This window comes from Festucalex cinctus, chromosome 1 (genome assembly GCF_051991245.1).
Source record: "Festucalex cinctus isolate MCC-2025b chromosome 1, RoL_Fcin_1.0, whole genome shotgun sequence".
Lineage (NCBI taxonomy): Eukaryota > Metazoa > Chordata > Actinopteri > Syngnathiformes > Syngnathidae > Festucalex > Festucalex cinctus.
Window position 1 is genome coordinate 60469782 of NC_135411.1, and position 20569 is coordinate 60490350.

General features: G+C 40.5%; 1 protein-coding gene across 2 annotated transcripts in view; it reads left to right on the forward strand.

Moving 5' to 3' along the window:
- Positions 1 to 440: 440 nt before the first annotated feature.
- The window catches only part of LOC144003018 (neurabin-2-like), a 37050-nt gene continuing 16921 nt past the window's right edge, over positions 441 to 20569 (forward strand). For both annotated transcript variants that reach the window (XR_013278871.1, XM_077498748.1), the window contains exons 1-5: positions 441 to 587; positions 9217 to 9605; positions 9711 to 9916; positions 11512 to 11850; positions 13899 to 14570. Coding sequence is in view for 1 of the 2 variants with exons in the window: in XM_077498748.1 (XP_077354874.1) it covers positions 9299 to 9605; positions 9711 to 9916; positions 11512 to 11850; positions 13899 to 14570 (1524 nt within the window). In the remaining variant the exon portion in view is untranslated. The remainder of the gene's footprint in view (positions 588 to 9216; positions 9606 to 9710; positions 9917 to 11511; positions 11851 to 13898; positions 14571 to 20569) is intronic.

Here is a 20569-nt window from a genome sequence, read left to right on the forward strand (position 1 = left end):
TGCCCTTCATTAAGAATGAATTACTGGATGCTGTGGCAATAACATTACCTTGTATTTCTCTCAACTGCATTGTTACTTGTTATATATTTTTAGCCACCAGGTGTCGCCAAACATCCATGTAGCAGGTAAATTGACAGGTCATGCAGGGATTTACTAGTTCTTGATAATTAGCTTTCTTCTTTAAACACTACATCGCATCCCTTACTATGTCCTGGTTTTGTCTGATACAATTTCGGCTCATGATAAATAATATTTGGAGTAGGCCACCAGAGGTGAAATTAGCGCGTGTACAGGAAAGAGAAAAGTACATGCTCGAGTGTATACGAATGGAATAGCCTACAATAAAGAGGGACGATGGCTGCGTTGAGGATGAGGATGATAATAAGAGAGGAAAGGGCGAGGAGAGGGGAGCGCGATGGAGGTAAACAGATGATGGGAGGGGGAGGAAGAGGAGGAGGAGCAGCAAGCAGGCAGGCACTCGGTCTGCTCGGCCAGCAGGAGGGGACGCAGCGGCAGCAGCAGCCACGGCAACAGCAGCACAAGACAGACAATGGACTGCAATCTACCGAACAGAACCGGATATTAAGGTATGGCTAACCGAGCCGAGGCGTGTCGGTCGGTTTCAGGATTCGTCGTTGTGTGGTTTGCGTCTCTCGACGAGGCAGGAAGGAAGGAAGCGACGCGGCTCCGCAGACAGACACCCAGCGGGGCCTGGCTCTCCTAAGCCCGCCTCCGGGTCCTAAACCGGTGCCGGTGACACGTTATTACACGGCCGCTGTTTATGACACAGTGCGTGGATGTAGAACATGCACACATAACGTGGAGCTGTTTTTTTTTTCTTCTTCGCCACGCCGAGCTCTTTTGTTCCTCTTTGGATCATATTTTAGGATGCTCTGCGCTTTATTTACTCCTCAACGGTGGCGACATTAAACAATAAATGCTGCAGAGGCGCATTTTGATGGACCAAAACCACAATGAAAAAAGGGTTTTGGTGCAATATTATGTGTTATTTGAAACGCCGAATTTTACAGCAGCGGAATATCTCGCAGTATCCTAGTGGGTGTCTAAAATGATTTCAGCGAAAAGCACAACCTGGCGACAATATTGTGTTTTTCTATGAAAGTTCGCAGTAAGCCGCGTCCATGCCAACAGGGCCAGACGCTCACTGTGTCCATGCCAGAGTGAAGCTCTTGACACAGAGGGCCATCGCATCGGGCCTGGGAGTTTCCTCCACATTTGCAGGGATTGTGAATAGATGGAGGCATTGTGTTGCCATAATGTGTCCTCTGTTCAATGTTGTGTGTGCTCGCAGTCATGGTCATGCCTGTACAGGCAGCATATTAAAAAAGAAAAAAATCAGGGCAGGAAGAAGCATCTGCTGCTGCACCAGAGGCTCTCACATTGTTTTTGAACGCATTTGCTTTCGTCGCTTACAGCGTGTTAACGTAAGCTGAGAACCACCAATTACAACTCTCACCCTATACAGCAACATTTGGGCTGCCAAAAGGTGTTAAAAGTACTCAAACAAAAAAATATATAAAATTCAAAATGAACTGCTACTGTCAGTACTATACAATATCCATTTTGATAACTTGGCACAATGAAAAAATGCACACACACAAAAATTATTTCCCCCATATCAACTTGCATCATAGGTTCTTATTACAGGAGACTCGGGACTGAACTAACAAAATCAAGAGCAAATAAAGCAAACAACACAAACTGCTGCTGATAATTGAAAATACATGTCAGAGTAGACAGGGAATTTTTGAATGCCAGAAGATTATGGAATTAAGGTTGCAAAAGGCAACACATTTGCCACAAATCATTACTGTAGCAATAGCAAACAACATAAAAACTTGTTTTAATAAGGCTATGGGGAATTATCTTCCTTGCGCAAATCAGTTGCTTCATTGCCGTTGATGCTCCCTGGGTCATGTTCTTCCATGTTGCTGCAGATTTCATTCAACCAAGAGATCAAGCGCAGTTGATTTGACCTCTTTTTCTTTTTCTTGCAGAGATTGAAAAACAGTGACAAACTTTTTTTTTTTTTTTTTTTTTTTTAGCAAAGTAAGGAGTAGAAAGTACATTTTCAAATGTAGGAATCAGTAGCAAGTGTTTGTGCTTTGTAACTTCAAACCATTGACAAAGACATTAAGAATCCAGAAGAGCCAATGTTACTTTCACTGTCTCGGCTCAAACATTTATATCTGCAAGTGTGTTATTTAGGAAAACAGAGGCTTGGCTGTTAGTGTGTAGTAAGCCCTACGTATTTGAAGCTCTTTTTTTTAAAGACTTGGTTTCTTTTACAGTGGAACCTCAAACACAAATCTTGGGGATTTTCAAGTTTGAATAAAAAAATAACAAAACAAAGGAATAATGTGAATTTAATTCATCGAGTGCTGAAATTCGTAGTGATAGAACTTTTATTACCTGTAAAATCAATAAGGTCTTAAGTTGGACAGTTTTAAGTGTCATATAAGTGTAAAAATGATAGTTACCCACTATATACTAAAACTAAGATAAAATTTCAATTAGCAGAACTAGCATTGTGACTTGGTTGTTAGCACATCTCTCTCACAGGTTTTAAGCTCAGCTGCGGCCGTCCTGTCTCCTATATCCCATATTTTGATCATTTCACACTTATGATAAAAAGAATGCAGCAACATGTCTACTGGAAAGCAGAACAAGCTTACATAACAGCATGTCTACCATTGCCGACTCAAGGTAACATCAGATAATTTAATATAAGCTACCACCTCGTGTTAGAACATATTGTAATGTCCCCATAGGTGGTCAAGGAAAGACAGAGCTGCTGGCGCACTTTCGGTTATAAAAAAACAACAACATTTCCTCTTTGCCATTACTTGTATGCTTCAGTGGTGAAATCTCAAACATTAAATATAGAGGTAACTCCAAATTATACGATTTTTGGAGTCTTCAACTTTGGTTGCAAAGGAATACGCCTTTCAAGTTGTTTTTTGTTTTTGTTTTGTTTTTTTGTGAACTGTGTGGGGATTGGCATTCACTCACGATAGATTGAAATAATTATAGAGAATTGAACTGTTGCTATTCTCTGTGACACTTCCAGTAGAAAATTGTGCAATAAACAAGTAGACATCTTTATGAATCACTGGTTCTTATTTTTATCCTTATGAGGGCAAATCCGTTCACCAAATGCATGACTTATACAGCATGATCTTGATCTTGACCAAATGACAGAAGCGACCTTAAACTAGGGATAGACCGATAATCGGCCGGGACGATTATCGGTGCCGATATTTGGCATTTTGACGAATATCGGCATCGGCCATTTTTGGAATCTGAAGGCCGATAAAGCTCACTGAGCAGGGAATACTTGCGAACGTAGCGAATTTGGGGTTTTCGTCAGGATTTGTAAGATGTTCGCAGTCAGTTATTATTTGTCGTAAACACATTTGGAACATATTCACACCATTTTTCACCGCGGAAATCTTTTTGAAACGTTTTTACGAACCCTAGCAAAAACCCCAAATGAGCTACATTCGCATGAATTTGTTACTCAGTGAGAAATTATATATAGTTTGAAAAGAACCCCCCCATGCTAATGCAAATGAATATCGGCTTGAAATATCGGTTATCGGCCTACTTGACTACAAATAATCTGTATCGGTATCGGCCTTGAAAAAAACCATATCGGTCTATCACTACCTCAAACCAAAAAGAAGTGGATATACAGTAGTTGTTCCTGGACTGATGAATGACGTGGAAAAACGTAGTCTTGGCTGACGCCAGCTCTTTTCTGTGTGTGCGCGCCTGTTCACATTGGCCCAGTAAAGTTCACATGATCTCAGTATGAGAAGCCACTGGTTTGTCAAGACAGGATCACAAGATGTGCTTTGATTGCAGCGTGTGTGTGAATATCTTTAGCCTCTAGGTTGCAAGCGTTGCCAATAATGTGCATGTCATGCTGTTTTAGCCACTTCCATTTAATTTAGTTAGAACACATTAAAAGTGAACCATTCTAGTCCTTATCTTATAATCATCGTGTGATTCTTGCTGCAAACAATGGCACGCATTTCTTCATTTTGGCCTTGACTCTTGACTGTGGTATATTTGAATGATTATCACATTCTGCACATTTCCACAAGTGAAATATAGATACATTAAGAGATGAATGGAAATATAAGTAGATTTACTAAGCTTTTTCACAATGCTTGGCATAATAATTCAGGATGCCTCCTTCTGAAAAAGCTAGCCACTCTAAATTTTGTAAAAATTCATCTTCTTAGCTCCCCCCCAACACTTTTTCTCCACCATTTTTAGAAGCTAGGTCGAGCTAACGGCTGGACTGAAACGACGGCAAACGGTAACTAGAGCTGCTTTATATGTTTTGTTGGATACACAGATTAGCATTGGCTAACAACATTAGCTTCTGTTAAGTAGCATATACTTGTTTGCTCAGTGAATAAGTTGACATGGAGGTTTGGTGTCCAGGCTGTAGCCTCCAGCTGACTTGTGACCCTAATGAGGACAAGCAGTACAGAAACAAGATGGATGAACAGGGTGTTGACAAGCAATGTTTTTTGTGTATTTGGCACCAAAATGGACCGATTGTACACCAATATGATGTCATTATTATTCTTAGGTTATTGTGATGAAATCCTGTCATAGACACGCAGTCAATTAAGACACCTGGGAACTGTTTTAAATTGGAGAGGTGTGGGGAATCACAATTATGTGTCCTTTAAAGGGAATGCTCAACAGATGTAGAAAATGACTCAGTCAGTTCGGATAAAAATAAAGATAATTACTACTGTGGGGAAAACATATGATCCCATGTTTGTATCTAGCTTCTGAGCCATGCATTTTTCGTTATATGTATTTCATCATTGGATTTTAATCATGTCGGCTTTTGTTGTGGCATTGCCTGACAGTCTTTTTGGAAATATTCTTTCATGATATTTACGTCAATTTAGGATGACAGTTTGTCGCCATATGGATTTCATATATCTCAACTAATGCGGTTACTCAACTGAAGAAGGTATTTTTACCTCATGAATAAACATGATTATATAAACATATAATGTTTCTGATTTTAGTTGATTTTGAACCACACATAACTAAACAAATCTTATAACTTACTGTATGAAATACAAAGACATTCCTTAAATCAAGAAACCATGTCTGCTGGAGGTTTTAAAGAATAAAACAGAAACAGTTGTTGCTATTAGCCATCTTTGTTGTTTACAATCAAACTGGTCCAACCCAAGTGGGATAATAAATCCGATGTCGCACTTTTCTGGAATGCCACATGAGTAGCTGCATCAGCAGACAAGCAGAAGCATACTTTCACTTTGCACAAGGTGCATTCAGGTGAAAAAAAACATTCTAAATCAGTCACCCAACAGTAAGACCTGTCAACACCAAGATTTATAAAAAATTCTTACTTTGGCAGTGAATAGCGAGATTTTTTTTTCAAGCGAATAATGAAGATAGGTTCCAAGAACAAATTCCTGAGTATGCGAAATCGCAAATTCACTGTACTGTATAATACAGTTTGTCGACCACAATGAGATCCGATATGCAGATCTTTGCCCAGCTGTCAAAACATAATTCCTTTTGGAGATCAGTTACATTTGGACTCTAATTTTGTTAACATGAACTGCCATGCAAGTAAGTAAAACACACTTGACATATAATGCTGTACTTTGCATAAATGACGTTATACATGTCAGCATTGTTGCGCAGCATGTCTTGTTCTGTTCATTGGTCCCCTGCACACTCATGTACTACACCGGTTCTGGTTGAGACAGAGTTCTATCACGTGTGTGACAAACTGACAATGGAACAAAAATGGGAGTTAGGAGATCCAATCAAGAGAAACTAGTACTTCTGTGGTATGACCTTCAACATCATTGTCTACTTTGTTCCAAGTTAAACTCATTTTCAGTCATTCAATGACGTGACAAGAAATGATGTGGCAGATGTTTCAACCCTTGGCTGTGACATGCAACAAGAATGTTTTGCTTTCAGTGTTTTCTTGTTTGTATAACTGCTTTAAAATACTGAAACCTGTAGATGCCAAAGAAGATAAACGTGCAAGATAACTCTTCAACACTGTGAATTTAATTGCTGGAAATTTCAGAAATTACAGTGGGTGGCATTGCACAAGGTGGGAGAATGTGTCAGCCTGTTTAGCTTGTCATCACAGCCCAAATGTTTTGCTTTCACTCATGATTTTTTAATAGAGCCTTTCCTTTTCTAAAATCCAGTTTTGTTGCTCAATAAAGCTAGCTTGCCTGGTTCTATTTGTTGAGTATTACTTGTCCATAACAAAATAAAAATAAACAAATTTAAATAGCCCAAAGAGGTTTTGGAGAGCTATAAAATATTTTTGTCAACAACTCTCTGACATTAACCACTTCTGTTATGAATGAATCCGTTGCTGTTCATTATAAAATAATTAGTCATTGTTTTAACAAGGGGCGGCCCGGTGGCTGAGTGGTTAGCACGTCCGCCGCCCAGTATGCAAGGTCGAGTCCAGGCTCCGGCCTTCCTGGGTGGAGTTTGCATGTTCTCCCCGTGTCTGCGTGGGTCTTCTCCGGGTACTCCGGTCTCCTCCCACATTCCAAAGACATGCATGGCAGGTTAATTGGGCGCTCCCAATTGTCCCGAGGTGTGCTTGTGATGTGGATGGTTGTTCGTTTCTGTGTGACCTGCGATTGGCTGGCAACCAGTCCAGGGAGTACCCCGCCTACTGCCCAGAGCCAGCTGAGATAGGCTCCAGCACCCCCACAGCGACCCTTGTGAGGAAGAAGCGGTTAAGAAAATGGATGGACGCGAATCGATGGATGTTTTAACAAGCATTTTGTTCCTTATGGATCCTTTTCTTGGTCCAATTCACTTGTCTACACTCACAAAACCCAGTACAGATGTATCACCGTATATTGGCCATCCTTTCAGTTTTGTGCTCTGTGCAAGATGTTTGGAAGGCCTTAAAAAAAAAAAAAAAAAAAAAAAAAAAACTACAGTCTAAAAACCTACAACACCAGACTTATTAGATTGTTACTTCTTCAAGCTAGCTGATGATTTTATAGCCAAGCCACTTTTAAACCTTACAGTAGTCACTAGTGAAGTCTGATTTTGTTCTCCCATTACTGAAAGGGGGTGACCCTCGTATTTAAAACCCGTGGGCAGTATCCTATTTTGAAATGGCTTGGTCAGAACCATCAAAAAGCCCAAAACGGGTCACAATACTGCATACTCTATATTTATATATGAGCTCTTAGTAGAAGCTGTTTCCAACTAACTTCAAAATTGGTCGTATTAGGGCATACTGATTGATGAATCTCTTAATTCTAAAGCACATGTACTGTGTCTTGTGGAAACAACTAAGGCTAAACCGGGGATTTTATTTTATAAATAGTGTTCTTCTTTTAATGTAAAAAAAAGTGTCTTGTCACTCTAGCCGTTTCCCTGTTTTAGACTTTGGTGACCTTTTATACATTCAAAAAAGTGTCAAATTGATACTGCCTACCATGCATCCTTGAGGTTCGTAACAAATTGTAAAGCTGTGTCTCATATTGGGCTAGGCGATACAGCTGAAAAGTGTATCATGATATCAATATTTAAAATAACACATCACTAATAACGCATTTTCCAGTATTGGATTAGGCATTGTGTATAAAGAATAGAAGTGCAAATATCTCTGGCATCTTATTCCCTGAATTTTCTTTTGATTAAGTATCAAAATAAGAACATACCATGGTGAATGACATTATCCTGGTCACGTGACCGTGATGGCGTATCGCGTGCGTAAACAATTAATTGAATGGGAGTTTGCTAACGCAATGGGCAAGAAAAGATCGTCTTCTATTCCAAATACTGCGCCAATTCTGATCAGAGTCAAATCCTAAGCACGTTAGGCTTCATGTCATTTCGTGTGAGGGTGGGGCGGTAGGGGTTGGTCTCTCCTAATGTGGGCTAAAGCGTGCTTAGTACACAACATGCAGCATGTCCTGAAAAAGTAAAAGTCACCCGGCTGTTTACCGTCCAGGTTAGGGGTCGTCCACAACTTATATTTCCAGAGTGAACAATGTCAATGGTGACTTGACTGGTTGAGCCTCTGTAACACGCAACTTGTAGACACTCCCCAACTCCGACTTGCTTTGAGCTAGCAGGCTGAATTAGTTCTTATCGGCCACTTTCAACCCCATTTTCGTCTGTATAGAAATTTTTGGCGAGTCCTCCATGGCTGCATACTGCTTTTGAATAAGTCCTTCTTTGCTGTAGGGTGTAATTCCAGCTTTGATGTCCGCCGTAGGATGCAATAATTCTTTGCGAGTCTTTGATGTCATTAGCAGCCATGTCATATATGTGTGTTTTGACTGCCCAAAATGGCTGATACTGTACTTAATGCAGACATATTCATAAAAAGTGCATAAAGTCATCATCACTCAATATAAATTGACAATTTTTTCAGGGAAGAGCTGAAATTAACCATTTTGCAGAATAGCTGGTTAGTTTTTCATAAGTCTTGTATTCCTTAATATCAGTTGATATTGATAATTTCCACATAAACTTAACTTGCTCTGATCAGATTGAAAAACAAGATTACATATTTAGTAGAAATACCTACCAGATCAGGGGAGTTAATCGTTCATTGCATTCACAATGTGTTTAAATTACTGCTTGAGATTTGATGACATTAATTTTTAAATATTAACTGAATAACAATTATAAGGATTCCAAGTGTTTAGATGTTACCTCATGTTTGTCACCGGATTTCACCCAATTCCGTTTTTTACTTCTCGCTATTTTACACAATCCTTTTAATCAAGGATTTATTTGGTTTGATGTTTTTATGACATCATCAATGTATTACTTTTGAGAGCGATATAATTTTTTTTTATGTTCATAATTTTGATGACATCATCGCTGCGTTAGTCACCAAAATTTAAAGGGACAACATTTAACAGTATGCTAATATACAACCATGAACAATTGAAACATGTTGTTTCATTTGTTTGTTTGTTACAAAAGTGTAATGGGACCATCCATGCGTGGAAGGAATCTTGATTATAATAACCAAGGCCTCTGTAAATACAGTATAACCTATTTAGTGGTGGTAACAAACATTTAAAAAGAATGAAGTAATGAAATGATGGTAACATACATTCATGGAATAGAAACAGACTCATTATATCAAGTTTCTCTTCTATTCTCCGCTCACAGCTCATGCTTTACAGACATGCTGCCACCCTCATCTCCATTAACCTGCTGTTCACCGGGGGACATTTGAATTCAAATATCAAACATGATGAAGACAGAACCTGCGTCGGCCACGGCGGACAATGGGGCCACCGCCGGGAACAGCGGGGGAAGCGGGGGCTCCAACATGCGGAGCGCCTCACCACATCGAAATGCGTACGAGGCAGGTCTGGCGGCTCTCAAGAAAGCCACCGATCACCTCAACGGAGGCTACGACCCCGCCTCGAAACCGGCACCCTTACCTCGGCCAAACGGAAGGGGTCGCAGATATGGATCAAACGTTCACCGCATCAAGAATATGTTCATGCAGATGCAGTCGCCAGGAGATGAGGAAGATGGTACCAAAGTAATTGGTAAATAACAAGAATATTTTGAACATAAGAAAAATAAACTTTTTTTTTTTTTCTTATCTGCAGATAAGAAACAGGCTCAATCGTTAACCATCCTTTCATTGTCAGGAAACGAGCAGGCAGTCAAACTGTCCCTGCCAAGGGCATCGAGCCTTAATGAGAACGTGGACCACAGTGCCCTGCTCAAACTAGGGGGCACAGTTTCAGAGAGGGTCAATCGTTTTGACACCAAAACAGATGGAGAAGGTACCAGCGCCTCAGGCTTGTCCAAGCTCCAGGCAACCAGGAGGATGTTTGAACAACGGACGCTACAGGTCTGAAATTGCCTCAATAATGTGCTGCTTCTTTTATTTTAACTCCAATGGTGTGACTGTAGCTAGCTTGGGAGCTAACGGGCTTGTGTGCAGTGTGGGAATTTAAAGAATTACTCCAGTCTGTTCTGTAAATTGTGGTAATCAGGGCGAATGCATTTTGGGGTGTAGCTACTAGCTAGCTAAATGTTGTCATGATAGAAATGGGCAAAGACATTAACAACTAAAGTCCAAATAACACTGGCTGTGAAACGGACGCGGTGCGTTTTCCGTACGGGGGCTGTACGGACGCCGCAACAATAGAACGCATTCAAGTCTATGTGTAATTCACACCAGATGCGGTGTGGTGCGTCTGCGGTGTGGAACGACTGCAGCGATGCGAGAGGTTTCCGCAAGCGTTCTATTTCTTCCGGACGCCGCATGCGGAATTTCGTGAAGTTGAAGAAATTACATGAGCCGGACAGGGAATCGTGCGTCTCGCATAAAGGTAAATCCGGTATATTTCAAAATAAAACCGTTTGCGAACTTGTTTTTTTGGGAGGTAAGCTAACTAGCTACATAGCATGACATGAGTCGGACATTTAAGACAAAAAATGAGCTTAGAATAAATTATTAAACATGACAAAGTAACACTATTTAAACACAAAACGCCATGGTAGAACAGCCATGGTTGAAGTCCCAGAAATAATGTCCAAAAAGCATATCGATGTAACAGGCAAGAGTGGCTATTGTTTACAAATAGGACTCTATATACACAGTTGTCATTCTGCATTCGAGGATGGTCGGAAGGACTTTTCCAAGTTCAAACCAGGAAGTGTGTACGGGAACGCCCCCTTGAACTCGGAAATTCCACTTGCGAAGTGGGAAGAAAAAAAGGACGCCGACTTCACCAGCGGACTACAATGTGACTTCACTCTGAATGGCAAAACACAATTTACTCGAGTATAAAACTACATAGCTTTCTTCAATTATAATTACTCGCCCTAACTTCACGTAACGCAACGTACGTGACAGTATTGCCGCTATATCCCTGCATAAAATTACACGGTAAACTACTTAACTGTATGGAATGCTTAAGAAATGAGATTAAAACAATAAATAAAGCAAAATTGCAAAAATGTAAGTTTTCTGGAGGTGAAATTGAGTTTTGAGGACCAAAATAAAAACAATTTATCACTATCCGCCATTTTGGTTGTTTACTTTCACCTCGAACGCTTTGAGGTCGGAACTGGGAAGTTTCAACTCGGATATTTCCGACTTCCGACCATCCTCGAATGCAGCATTATTGGGTGAACTCAACTCCCCAGCGTGAACCCCACATGAATATGAATTGCAGTCCTTGCGGAAGCCGTACGGAAAATGCACCGCGTTCTTTTCGCAGCCAGTGTGAATTGGGCTTAAGGGAACTTGCAATTGTGCTGGAAAGCCATTAAGGTGGTCACGTAGTAGAGGAAGGGCAACTTAAGTGCGACACCTTTAGCCAAAAAACTGAAATAGTGAAATGAAGTTTAGATAATGCTACGTAGCCACCATTCAGACAGGATAAGATTAACACGAAATAAGACAAGATTGACATGAAATGGTTTGTTTTCTTCCAGGAGAAACAAGCTGCTACCAACAGGATTTTGCTGAAGAAGGAGCGAGCTTCAGGTTTCCAGGACAGCCGCCTGGACGTTGTTGCACGCTTTAATGGCTCAAGCGAGGCTTTGGACCGCTTAGATGACCCCCCCATTCCCGCTCCTGCTCCCGTTCCTGCCGCTGCCGCTGCAGCTGCTTTCGGGCCTGCTGAGGCCGTCAGCCCAACCGTGAGCCAACTCAGTGCTGTGTTTGAGAAGGCCGATGTACAAAACAATCTCTACCTCCCCAACCGTCGGTCAAGACCTGCCCCGGCACCAAAGCCAAACCTTCCAGCCAAATCAGAGGCTGCTAAAAGCCAGGTAAGAGGATTTGTTTGTGTTTAAGGAAATCGTTTGGAAGGGGATTATCCATCCATCCATCCATCTTCTTGACCGCTTATTCCTCACAAGGGTCTCGGGGGGTGCTGGAGCCTATCACAGCTCGCTTTGGGCAGAAGGCGAGGTACACCCTGGACTGGTTGCCAGCCAATCACAGGGAAGGGGATTATTTTAGCCTCAATAAGAGCTTCATGGCTTGTCTCATTAAACCACTTTCTTCCTCAAGTGGTGACTTTAATGCTGCGCTTATGGATTTACAGTTGATTACTTTCACCCTTGTAGTTCCACACCTGACTGTGATAATCCTGAGTTAGATCTCAGAACCTACTTACTGCTTACAAACTGTATATACTGTACTGGTTTTTCCAATTTCAATATAATATTTGAATGAAACATGTGAAATCAGCTAATCATTGTGACTGACATATTCCTTCTATGGGGTTGCTTTTTGAGGATGGTGCAATATTTGCATACTACTGCACACACAATGCACCAAAAAAAGAAGCACGACCTCAAAAGCATAATTGATTCATGCAGTTCTGTTGTCTAAGCCAAATTCAGACCATCTGAGTGTCAAAACAGAAATTGTTCAGCAATCTTTGATTGGGTAAATTTAGTGAGCTTGTAGCATCAGTTTCCTTTTGTTAGGCGAGACGGATGAAACAATGTGGGTTTCTGCAGCTGTAGCCCATCTCTGACACAAAAATGCTTGTCTGCAAATGGTTCAGACAAGTGGCTTAGCGACTATTGCCTTTTTTTAAGCGAGTCTCTCTTTTCTTCTCTGACCCAGTGTCTCTCAGGAGTTCTTTTTTTCTTTTTCCTCAACATTGTCAGTACAGTGCAGTATATCATAGAGAGATTGTGTAAAATTTCCAACACATCATCAATACATGAAAAATACACAGTAAATTTTGTAGAGTAAATTTGACTGTATTTAGAGTGGGACCAAATAGACTCAGTTTTTTCTTTACACTTGGAAAAGAGTAAAATAAAGAATTGAAAAAAAAAAAGTCACTCAATGGTTGAGGAACAAACTCACGAGCTTCAGCTTGGGAGACAGCCGATCTACTTCATAAGAAGCTCCTGCTGGGTGTTAGTATAGCACTCGTGTCAGCTGGAATCGCCCTAACTCGATATTTTTGGTCTCCTGTTGCAGTTAAGCAAAGAGTAGGAGGGGCATAGCTTAGTTGGTAGTGTGGTAGTCTCCCAAGCTGACGTTTGTGAGTTCAATCCTCAACCCTTGAGTGACTTTGATTTTTAATTTTTTATAATTCTTTATTTTACTCTCTTCCAATTGTAAATATTAGCCTATTCTAAAACTGAGTCTATTTGGTCCCACTCTAAAAAGTCAAATTTACTCTACAGAATTTACTTTGTAATCAGCTATCTGGAACAATGTTTATTTTACTATTTGTTTTTATATATATATTTGTATGTATTTTAGTTTTTATTATTATTATCATTATTATTTTTTTTATATTTATTTTCAGTTTCTTTTCAATATATATATATATATATATATTTTTTTTTTTAACACATTATAACCTCTCATGTTGAACACTATTCTGGAGCGCTGATCACACCCTAATTTCCTTGTATGTAGACTGATTTGTTCTTATAGGAAATACTAGAAATTGAATTGTAGTATTTTATTCGATGTTCAACCTACAGTCTTGCCTCCATAAAACATTTGTTGTCTCTACAGGCAATTTGTAAATAACATTTTAGCATTATTGACTGTCATACGAGTGTAAATATGAATTAAATTGTTTAGAATATTAAATATGACCAGATAAACTGTTCACCCTTTAGTAGATGATTGATGTCAACTTAGTATCTTTATCACTATATTGTACTAACTGTAGCCTAGGGTGACATTTTATATTTTCCAATTTTAGAACCATAGATGAAATTTGGAACAAGTTTTGTAATTGTGGCATTTTAGTAGTAACACGGTATGTTGACATGTTTTGTTATAAAGTGTTAAGACTGTGTTGAATGTTGATATAATTTGTCTCACTCTCTCTCAGATGAAATCGCCTCCTCTGAGTAAGGAAGACTTAGAGGAGGTTTTAACAGGAACTGTCAACGACCAGGTGGCAGAGGTTGAAGAGACGGACTCGCTGAGTGAGATCGGTGGCGTGGCGCTCAGCGAGGAGGAGAGATTAAGACATTCGGCAGATCACTACTACAACTCCGACGAAACTTCATCTTCTCCCCACGCGGAAGCCAAACCAGTGTCGGAATCCCAGCTGGCGTTGACAGAAGACAGGGGCTCCAGTACGGTGGCTGCGTCTGGTCAGGAACCTCTAACAGAACAGGATTGTGGTAGGGGGGATGTTGATGCTGGAGCCAGGCTGGTTCAAGCCGATGTCCATGCTTCACTTGAAAATGGGGAGAAAGAGCCACCAGCTTTTGAAGTTACAGAAGCGGACTCTGAGAGAAGGGGCGACGAAGAGGAGAATGACGAGGATGGCTCGAGGAAGGAGGATTACTCCGAGGGGGATCTGGTGGATGTGAGTGCGTACAGCGGCCTTGGCGAGGACGACTCCGGGGGGAGCCAGCTGGACGATGACGACGACGAGGAAGACGAGGAAGCGTACCATCCGGAAAGCAGCTGCACGGAAATTGAGGGTCTTCCAGAGGAGGAGGAACCCATAGCAGCAAATCGAAAGATTCGATTCAGCACGGAGCCCATCAAGGTGAGTTTTCAACTGTCTAACTCTGTGATGTTCAATCATTTAGTTCAGTTAAAATGACTGATTGTGGAGGTAATTGATCACTGGGTTCAAGGGTTGGCTTGTTGGTTGCATAATGCAAAAAATATTGGATTTTTTTTTTCTTTCCGTTTTTGTCATCCTAGGGGATGATGATGGTGTGATTGGAACCAATATAATATAACTAATATGATGTCATACAGCTTTTAACATATAAAAGGCAAAAATGAAAATACATTCAGATGAGTCCAAAATGTCGAGATTAAAAACAAATGGTTGGAATTAGAAAATGGCCATTTATAATCCAGTTATGGGAATTAGTGTTGTTCAGATACCGATACTGGTATCGGCAGAGGCGCCGATATTGCATTAAAACAGTGGTATCGGTGACTACTCACAAGTAACATGCCGATACCATTAATTCCAAAGCTAATATAGGATTTTGGATGCAGCATCTTGTGTCTTGCTGGTGCACGACATTCACTGACATGTGACATGCTCACTGCTTGCCAATCTAAGATATCCTATTGGCCCTTGAATGCTCTGAACCAATGGCAGGACAGCTTTTTCATGTTGAGGAAAAAAAAACAAAAAAACTTTGGTAACAGTATGGTATCGGTATCGGCCGATACTGCAAAGCTGGGTATCGGAATTGCATTGGGGCCAAAAAACAGTAATGGAACAACACTAATGGGAATTTGGTGAAACAATGTCAAATAAATGAAGAAAAAAGTGGATTTAGTAAATGAGCTTATTGAGTGTGCATGTGTGTGTGTGTGTGTGTCTGGCGTAAATTCATACATTGACGTACTTCACTACATCACACGCGTACTCCCTCAAACACACACGAGTATGGGGTGCTGCAATTCAAATGTCAGCTGATTCTCTCTTGCGACAATATTCTACTTCCTTATAGAAAGTGACAACATGGAATTTTGGAGGATTAGCTTTAGAGAAGAATACACATGTCTGTCTCTGCAGGGTGCAATTTACATGTTTATTTTTTAGAGCGTTACTGGACGTCATGGTCTGATGGATCACTCTTGCTGCTGTGCCATGTTTCAGGAGGTTGATGATGACGCATGTTTTTAAGTCATGTCGAGAAGGAATTATTTTCATTTGTAGGACCCAGAGACTTCTATCCACTGACCACTTTACTGAGGTTGTATCTTGGAACGTCTGAGGTTACATTGTAGCTGGTCAAAGAAGTTGATGGGCAGCCGAGTTTTGCATATACGACGATGAAGGGACATCTGTAAAAGAAACAGACAATCTTATATAGTATTTATGCAGCGGACAGTGGGAGTCATTGCATTGCTATGGCCAAGCTAAAATGAGTCACAGGTATATTAAATCCTTTGAAGGAGCTAATTAAAATGAATTTATCGAGGGGAGCATGTTCCTCACCAACCCGTGACAGATGAGAATCGACGAAAATGTATTGACTATACTCTCACTTACACACTTCTCCAACTAATAAGCCAATCTTGCTTGCTACAAGACTGTTTTGTCTGTCACTTCTTCCATTTGAAGTTTACTGTAAAACTGACATAGAGATTTAAACATTGTAAACTTAATCACAAAAATGTTTAACCAAACAAAATTCCGCTATCTTAATATTACCATATAATGGCAAACAACATAGACAGATTAACGAAATTAGCATCGTAATTAAAAACCTTCAACATTTGTTACTTAAAAACAAATTCTGTAATGTTTCAGTGGATCCCAAAAACACAAACATATAAGTTGGTTTGCAAAAATATTTGTTAACACCAAAACAAAGCACACAGGAAAAAGTCCAACGAAAAGAGCTTGCAATGGCAAGAGAAAAAAAAAAATTAATAACAGAAAAGCGCACACAACACTACATGGAACTGTAAACACTAGTGATGTGCTTCTCGGGTCGAATCCCTGAAGCGTGTGCCGAGTAATGCAGATGAGTGGTTCATGAACGGCGTGTCAATGCGTGTGTTGATGACGTACGTGGTGACGTTTGAAGCCCCACGAAGCAGGTGTACCACGTGACTGATTCAGGAAATGATTCGCTAGGTTTGAGTGTAGTTCGCAATAAAAGCGGCAAAGAAACGCTATGGATTCCCCTTCACTTTTTGTGTTTTCGGGTCCCTTATTGCGCTACTTTTTTTGCTTTTGGCATTCGATTTGACGAGCCTCTTTTTGCGATGGAACCAGCAAGAAAGAGATTTTCCCTTGTTAAGGAGCACTTTGAGCAGATCTCACCTCAGAAGGCAATGCACTGCAATTACGGTACTATTTTAACAGATTCCAATAATAAAATAAAATAAAATGTGACAACACATAAAATTCACATTTTTCTGTTCACAGTTGAAAGTCCCCTTCAGTACTGGGAATCACAGAAATATACGCGTCCAATTCTATACAAACTTGCTATCTCATATCGATGCACCCCTGCTTCATCAGTACCATGTGAAAGAGTTTTTTCCCAAAGCAGGTGAAATTCTCTGCAAAAAAAAGAAACCGCCTGAGTCCAAAAACTTCGGAAAAAATAGTTTTTAAATAAAAATGAATAAGCACTTTATTTTACCTCCTTATTTCACATTTTCACTTGTTGCATAAGCACAAACATAGACAAAGTAACACAGAACAATTCATGTTAAAACACTCTTCAAATATATATTCTTTTGTATTTAGAGCATGATTTACACCCCACCATTTTATTGCATGCACCAAGCATGTTATACATTTTTCTGTCCACATGATGGCGTAGTCGAGGAAATGAATCATCTTGAAGCCCCTACGTGTGTGTGAAGCATTTCACTGCAGGGCTTCACTGCTTTACGGGGCTTCATTTTGCCATCACTAGTAAACACACTTGAGCCAATCCAAAAGGGCAAGAAGGCAAAATACAACAAAAATCTTCAAGAACTTACAAGAAACAAGGCGGGAAGGCAAGTTCGAGGTCGAGGTCACAAAACGAGGTCTAGGAGTCGAGGCTATCTTGGACTGAGGCATGAGCAAACGAATAGTCCGACAAAAGACAGGACAAGACATAATTGTTGATGAGCAACAGCTGTGCAGTCTCATGGGCGCCACCGCAAGTCAGGCTCAAACTGGAATTACAACAATAAACAAGACAGAGCACAGCCTGCAGGCATGGAAAATGACACATTCCAGTTGAAGTTTACTGTAAAACTGACCTAAAAGAGATTTAAACATTGTTAACTTAAACTCAACTCAACTCAACTCAACAGGCATATCGTCTGTGTTCTTTGTGGGAACAACATATACTGTATATAATTGGAGTTAAGTTGGGGACCATCTCTGCCTCTTCTTCTGTTAAAACTTTAACTAGACCTCAGTGCTGGCCAAGATGTTGTGGCACAAGATGGTACTACACAGAAAACGGTCTTTTAAAAATGCACAACACAACAAGGGCTCAAAGGAAAAAACACAATATACCACAGATTCTTTGAATTTTAGATTTTTTTTTATGACAAATTATGTGGCGAAATAGATCTCCTGCATGAATGTAGGTTTTGTTAATATGGGTTGAGAGCGTGCTTTTAGCTACTGGCTGCTTCTTAACTTCATTTTAATCTGTGACTGAAACGTTCAAAGTTCATCTATTAATATTTTTTTTTTTTTTTTTTTTGGCCTGAAGGCATTTGTTGTATTGACATTGTTAAAGGGTATTTGTGTTGAATTTGACAGTTATGTATATGTGCAATTTCCCTATCCAAAACATCACTGCACATTTTCTCTCCTAGAAAAAAAAACACAATAATGTCATCATTTCTTATTTGCATTTGTGTGTTGCATTCGTGCTGTGTGATTCCCCTAAAGCTCTAACGCTTTCCTGCTCATTGCCTCAACTCTCTAACGCTTGTGTTTACGTGTGCTGAATAGTGAACAAGGTTACCCCTGTGAGTGTGAGAAAAGCAGTTGGAATGTGGCTGGGTGTGTTTGTTTTTAATCGAAAAACACACACAGAGACATGTACAGCCACAAGATCTCGGGCTCAAAGCGGTTAAAATGGGTATGAGGAGAGGCTTTGCAATGAGTTGGATAACGGTTGATGGTCCACTTATTCTCATCTTCCACATTATTAACTAGCCAACAAGTTTCAGAGGTGACGGTTCTTGTTGTCAATGCCGTTTTCGCACAGACGAGTGTCTGATGCCTGAAAAATACATTTTAACGGCATGCAAAGTGTTGGGAATACTGTAGAAATGCATGGGCAAACTCTTGTGACCAACTCATACTTGTTTGGGCAAGTTGCTTGTTTCCATTTTTGTTATTTGATACAATACTCAATACTGTACATTTACATGAGATTTTGTAGTTATTTTATTTTTGAAGATGTTGTGCTTGTTGTTTGTTGACATTTCTGTCACCATGGGAAGTTGGTGACTTCATGAGTGTATCTGGGAGGGCACACGCTGCTGCAGCCTCACATGCACACATTCATACAGCTATAAAGTTACTCAACAGGAAGGAAATGTGACAACAGGAAGCAGTTTAACAATCCTGCTCTCGAACCCTATGGGTGTTAGTATGTGTGTGCCTTTGTGTACAGTGTGTATGAGAAGCAATATATGGTCATTAATTATGTATACCACAAATGATAGCTTTGGCTGCCTCTGCCACAAACAAACATTAGCATATCTATCAGACAGAGAGCGAGAGGGAGAACAAGTCAGTGCTTTTGCCAAAATCACACCAGGCAAGGCTGGAGTTTCCACAGAAACGGAGCCATGTGATCATCGAGATGGCCATTGGGGAGACAAATGCTGCTGGCCTTTTCGAACGAAGGGGGAGGGGCATAGTTAATAATGGGGCAGAGAATGGTTAAGTTAGCTCATGAAGTACGCCTGCGATAAGCGGTTCTGAGAATGAATGAATGAGTACTGTAGTCAGTTGTATTGGCCATATTGTAAAATGAAGGCTGTGTTCTGCTTCCCTTTTGCGCCTCCCTCGACCCACTCCGCATCCCGCCCACATGTCTGTTTTGAAGTTGACCTTGTGTGCTTTTGGGTTGTGCCAGTTCTCTTTGTTATTCATTGTTCAACCTGGATTCCAGTCATGTCTGGTCATGTGTGCTCTCACTTGGGCTCTTCTTCATGATCCTGTGACAGTTTGCGTCACAGCTGGCGCTAGTGGGAGGATTTCATATCCCCCTTTTACTTGTTCCAACCTGCCAAGACAATATGAAAATTCTATGCTGAGACGCTGACCTTCAGAACATCAGGCTCCTCATTGACTAAGATCAAACACATTGAAGAGCGTTTGTCCTTCCACTAAAAAAAAGTGCTTACTTGACTGTACTTCCCCAGCACCACGATTGTCAGGGCAAATGTGGCATCTGTGTTTTTTTTTATTTTTTATTGCTTTTCTTGTCTCAACCTGACCTCACTACTTCTCCCCCCACATTTTCATTTTATGGCTCATCATGTTTCCGAAGTCAAGTACCCACATGCTGTAGTGTCCTCTTTCATACACGTTTATCAACTCCTCAAGATGCTCCTGTCTTTAAAATCAGCCTAACCTTCTGGAAATCAACCTCACTGCCTCGCCAACCTGTGAATGTGGCACCTCCCCTCCTGTGTACTCCCGTCTACTCTCACTCCTCTCTATATCTCCTCTTCACCATTCACCAGCCCCTTTTGCTGTACAATTTCCTGTATCTCCTTGTTCAACCATCAAGTTTCTTTCTTTTCTTTTGTCAGACCAGACAAACACCAAGCCTCCACACTAATCACTGTTCCTGTATTGGCATCAGCTAATCTAGACAAGGTCGAGCTTTTCTCAATTCCTTCTTCAGGTCATTTTGCATTTTTGACTCATACTTGTCTTGTACCTTCACCCACTTTCTTCTTCAGTTTTACCAAAGCAAATGGTGTGAACGCAGTCATCACTGAGCTCAGTGATGAGTCAGTTTTTAAAACCACTTGTTAATGTTCCTGTTGCTACATATCAAATATGAGGATGGCGTGAAGATTGGA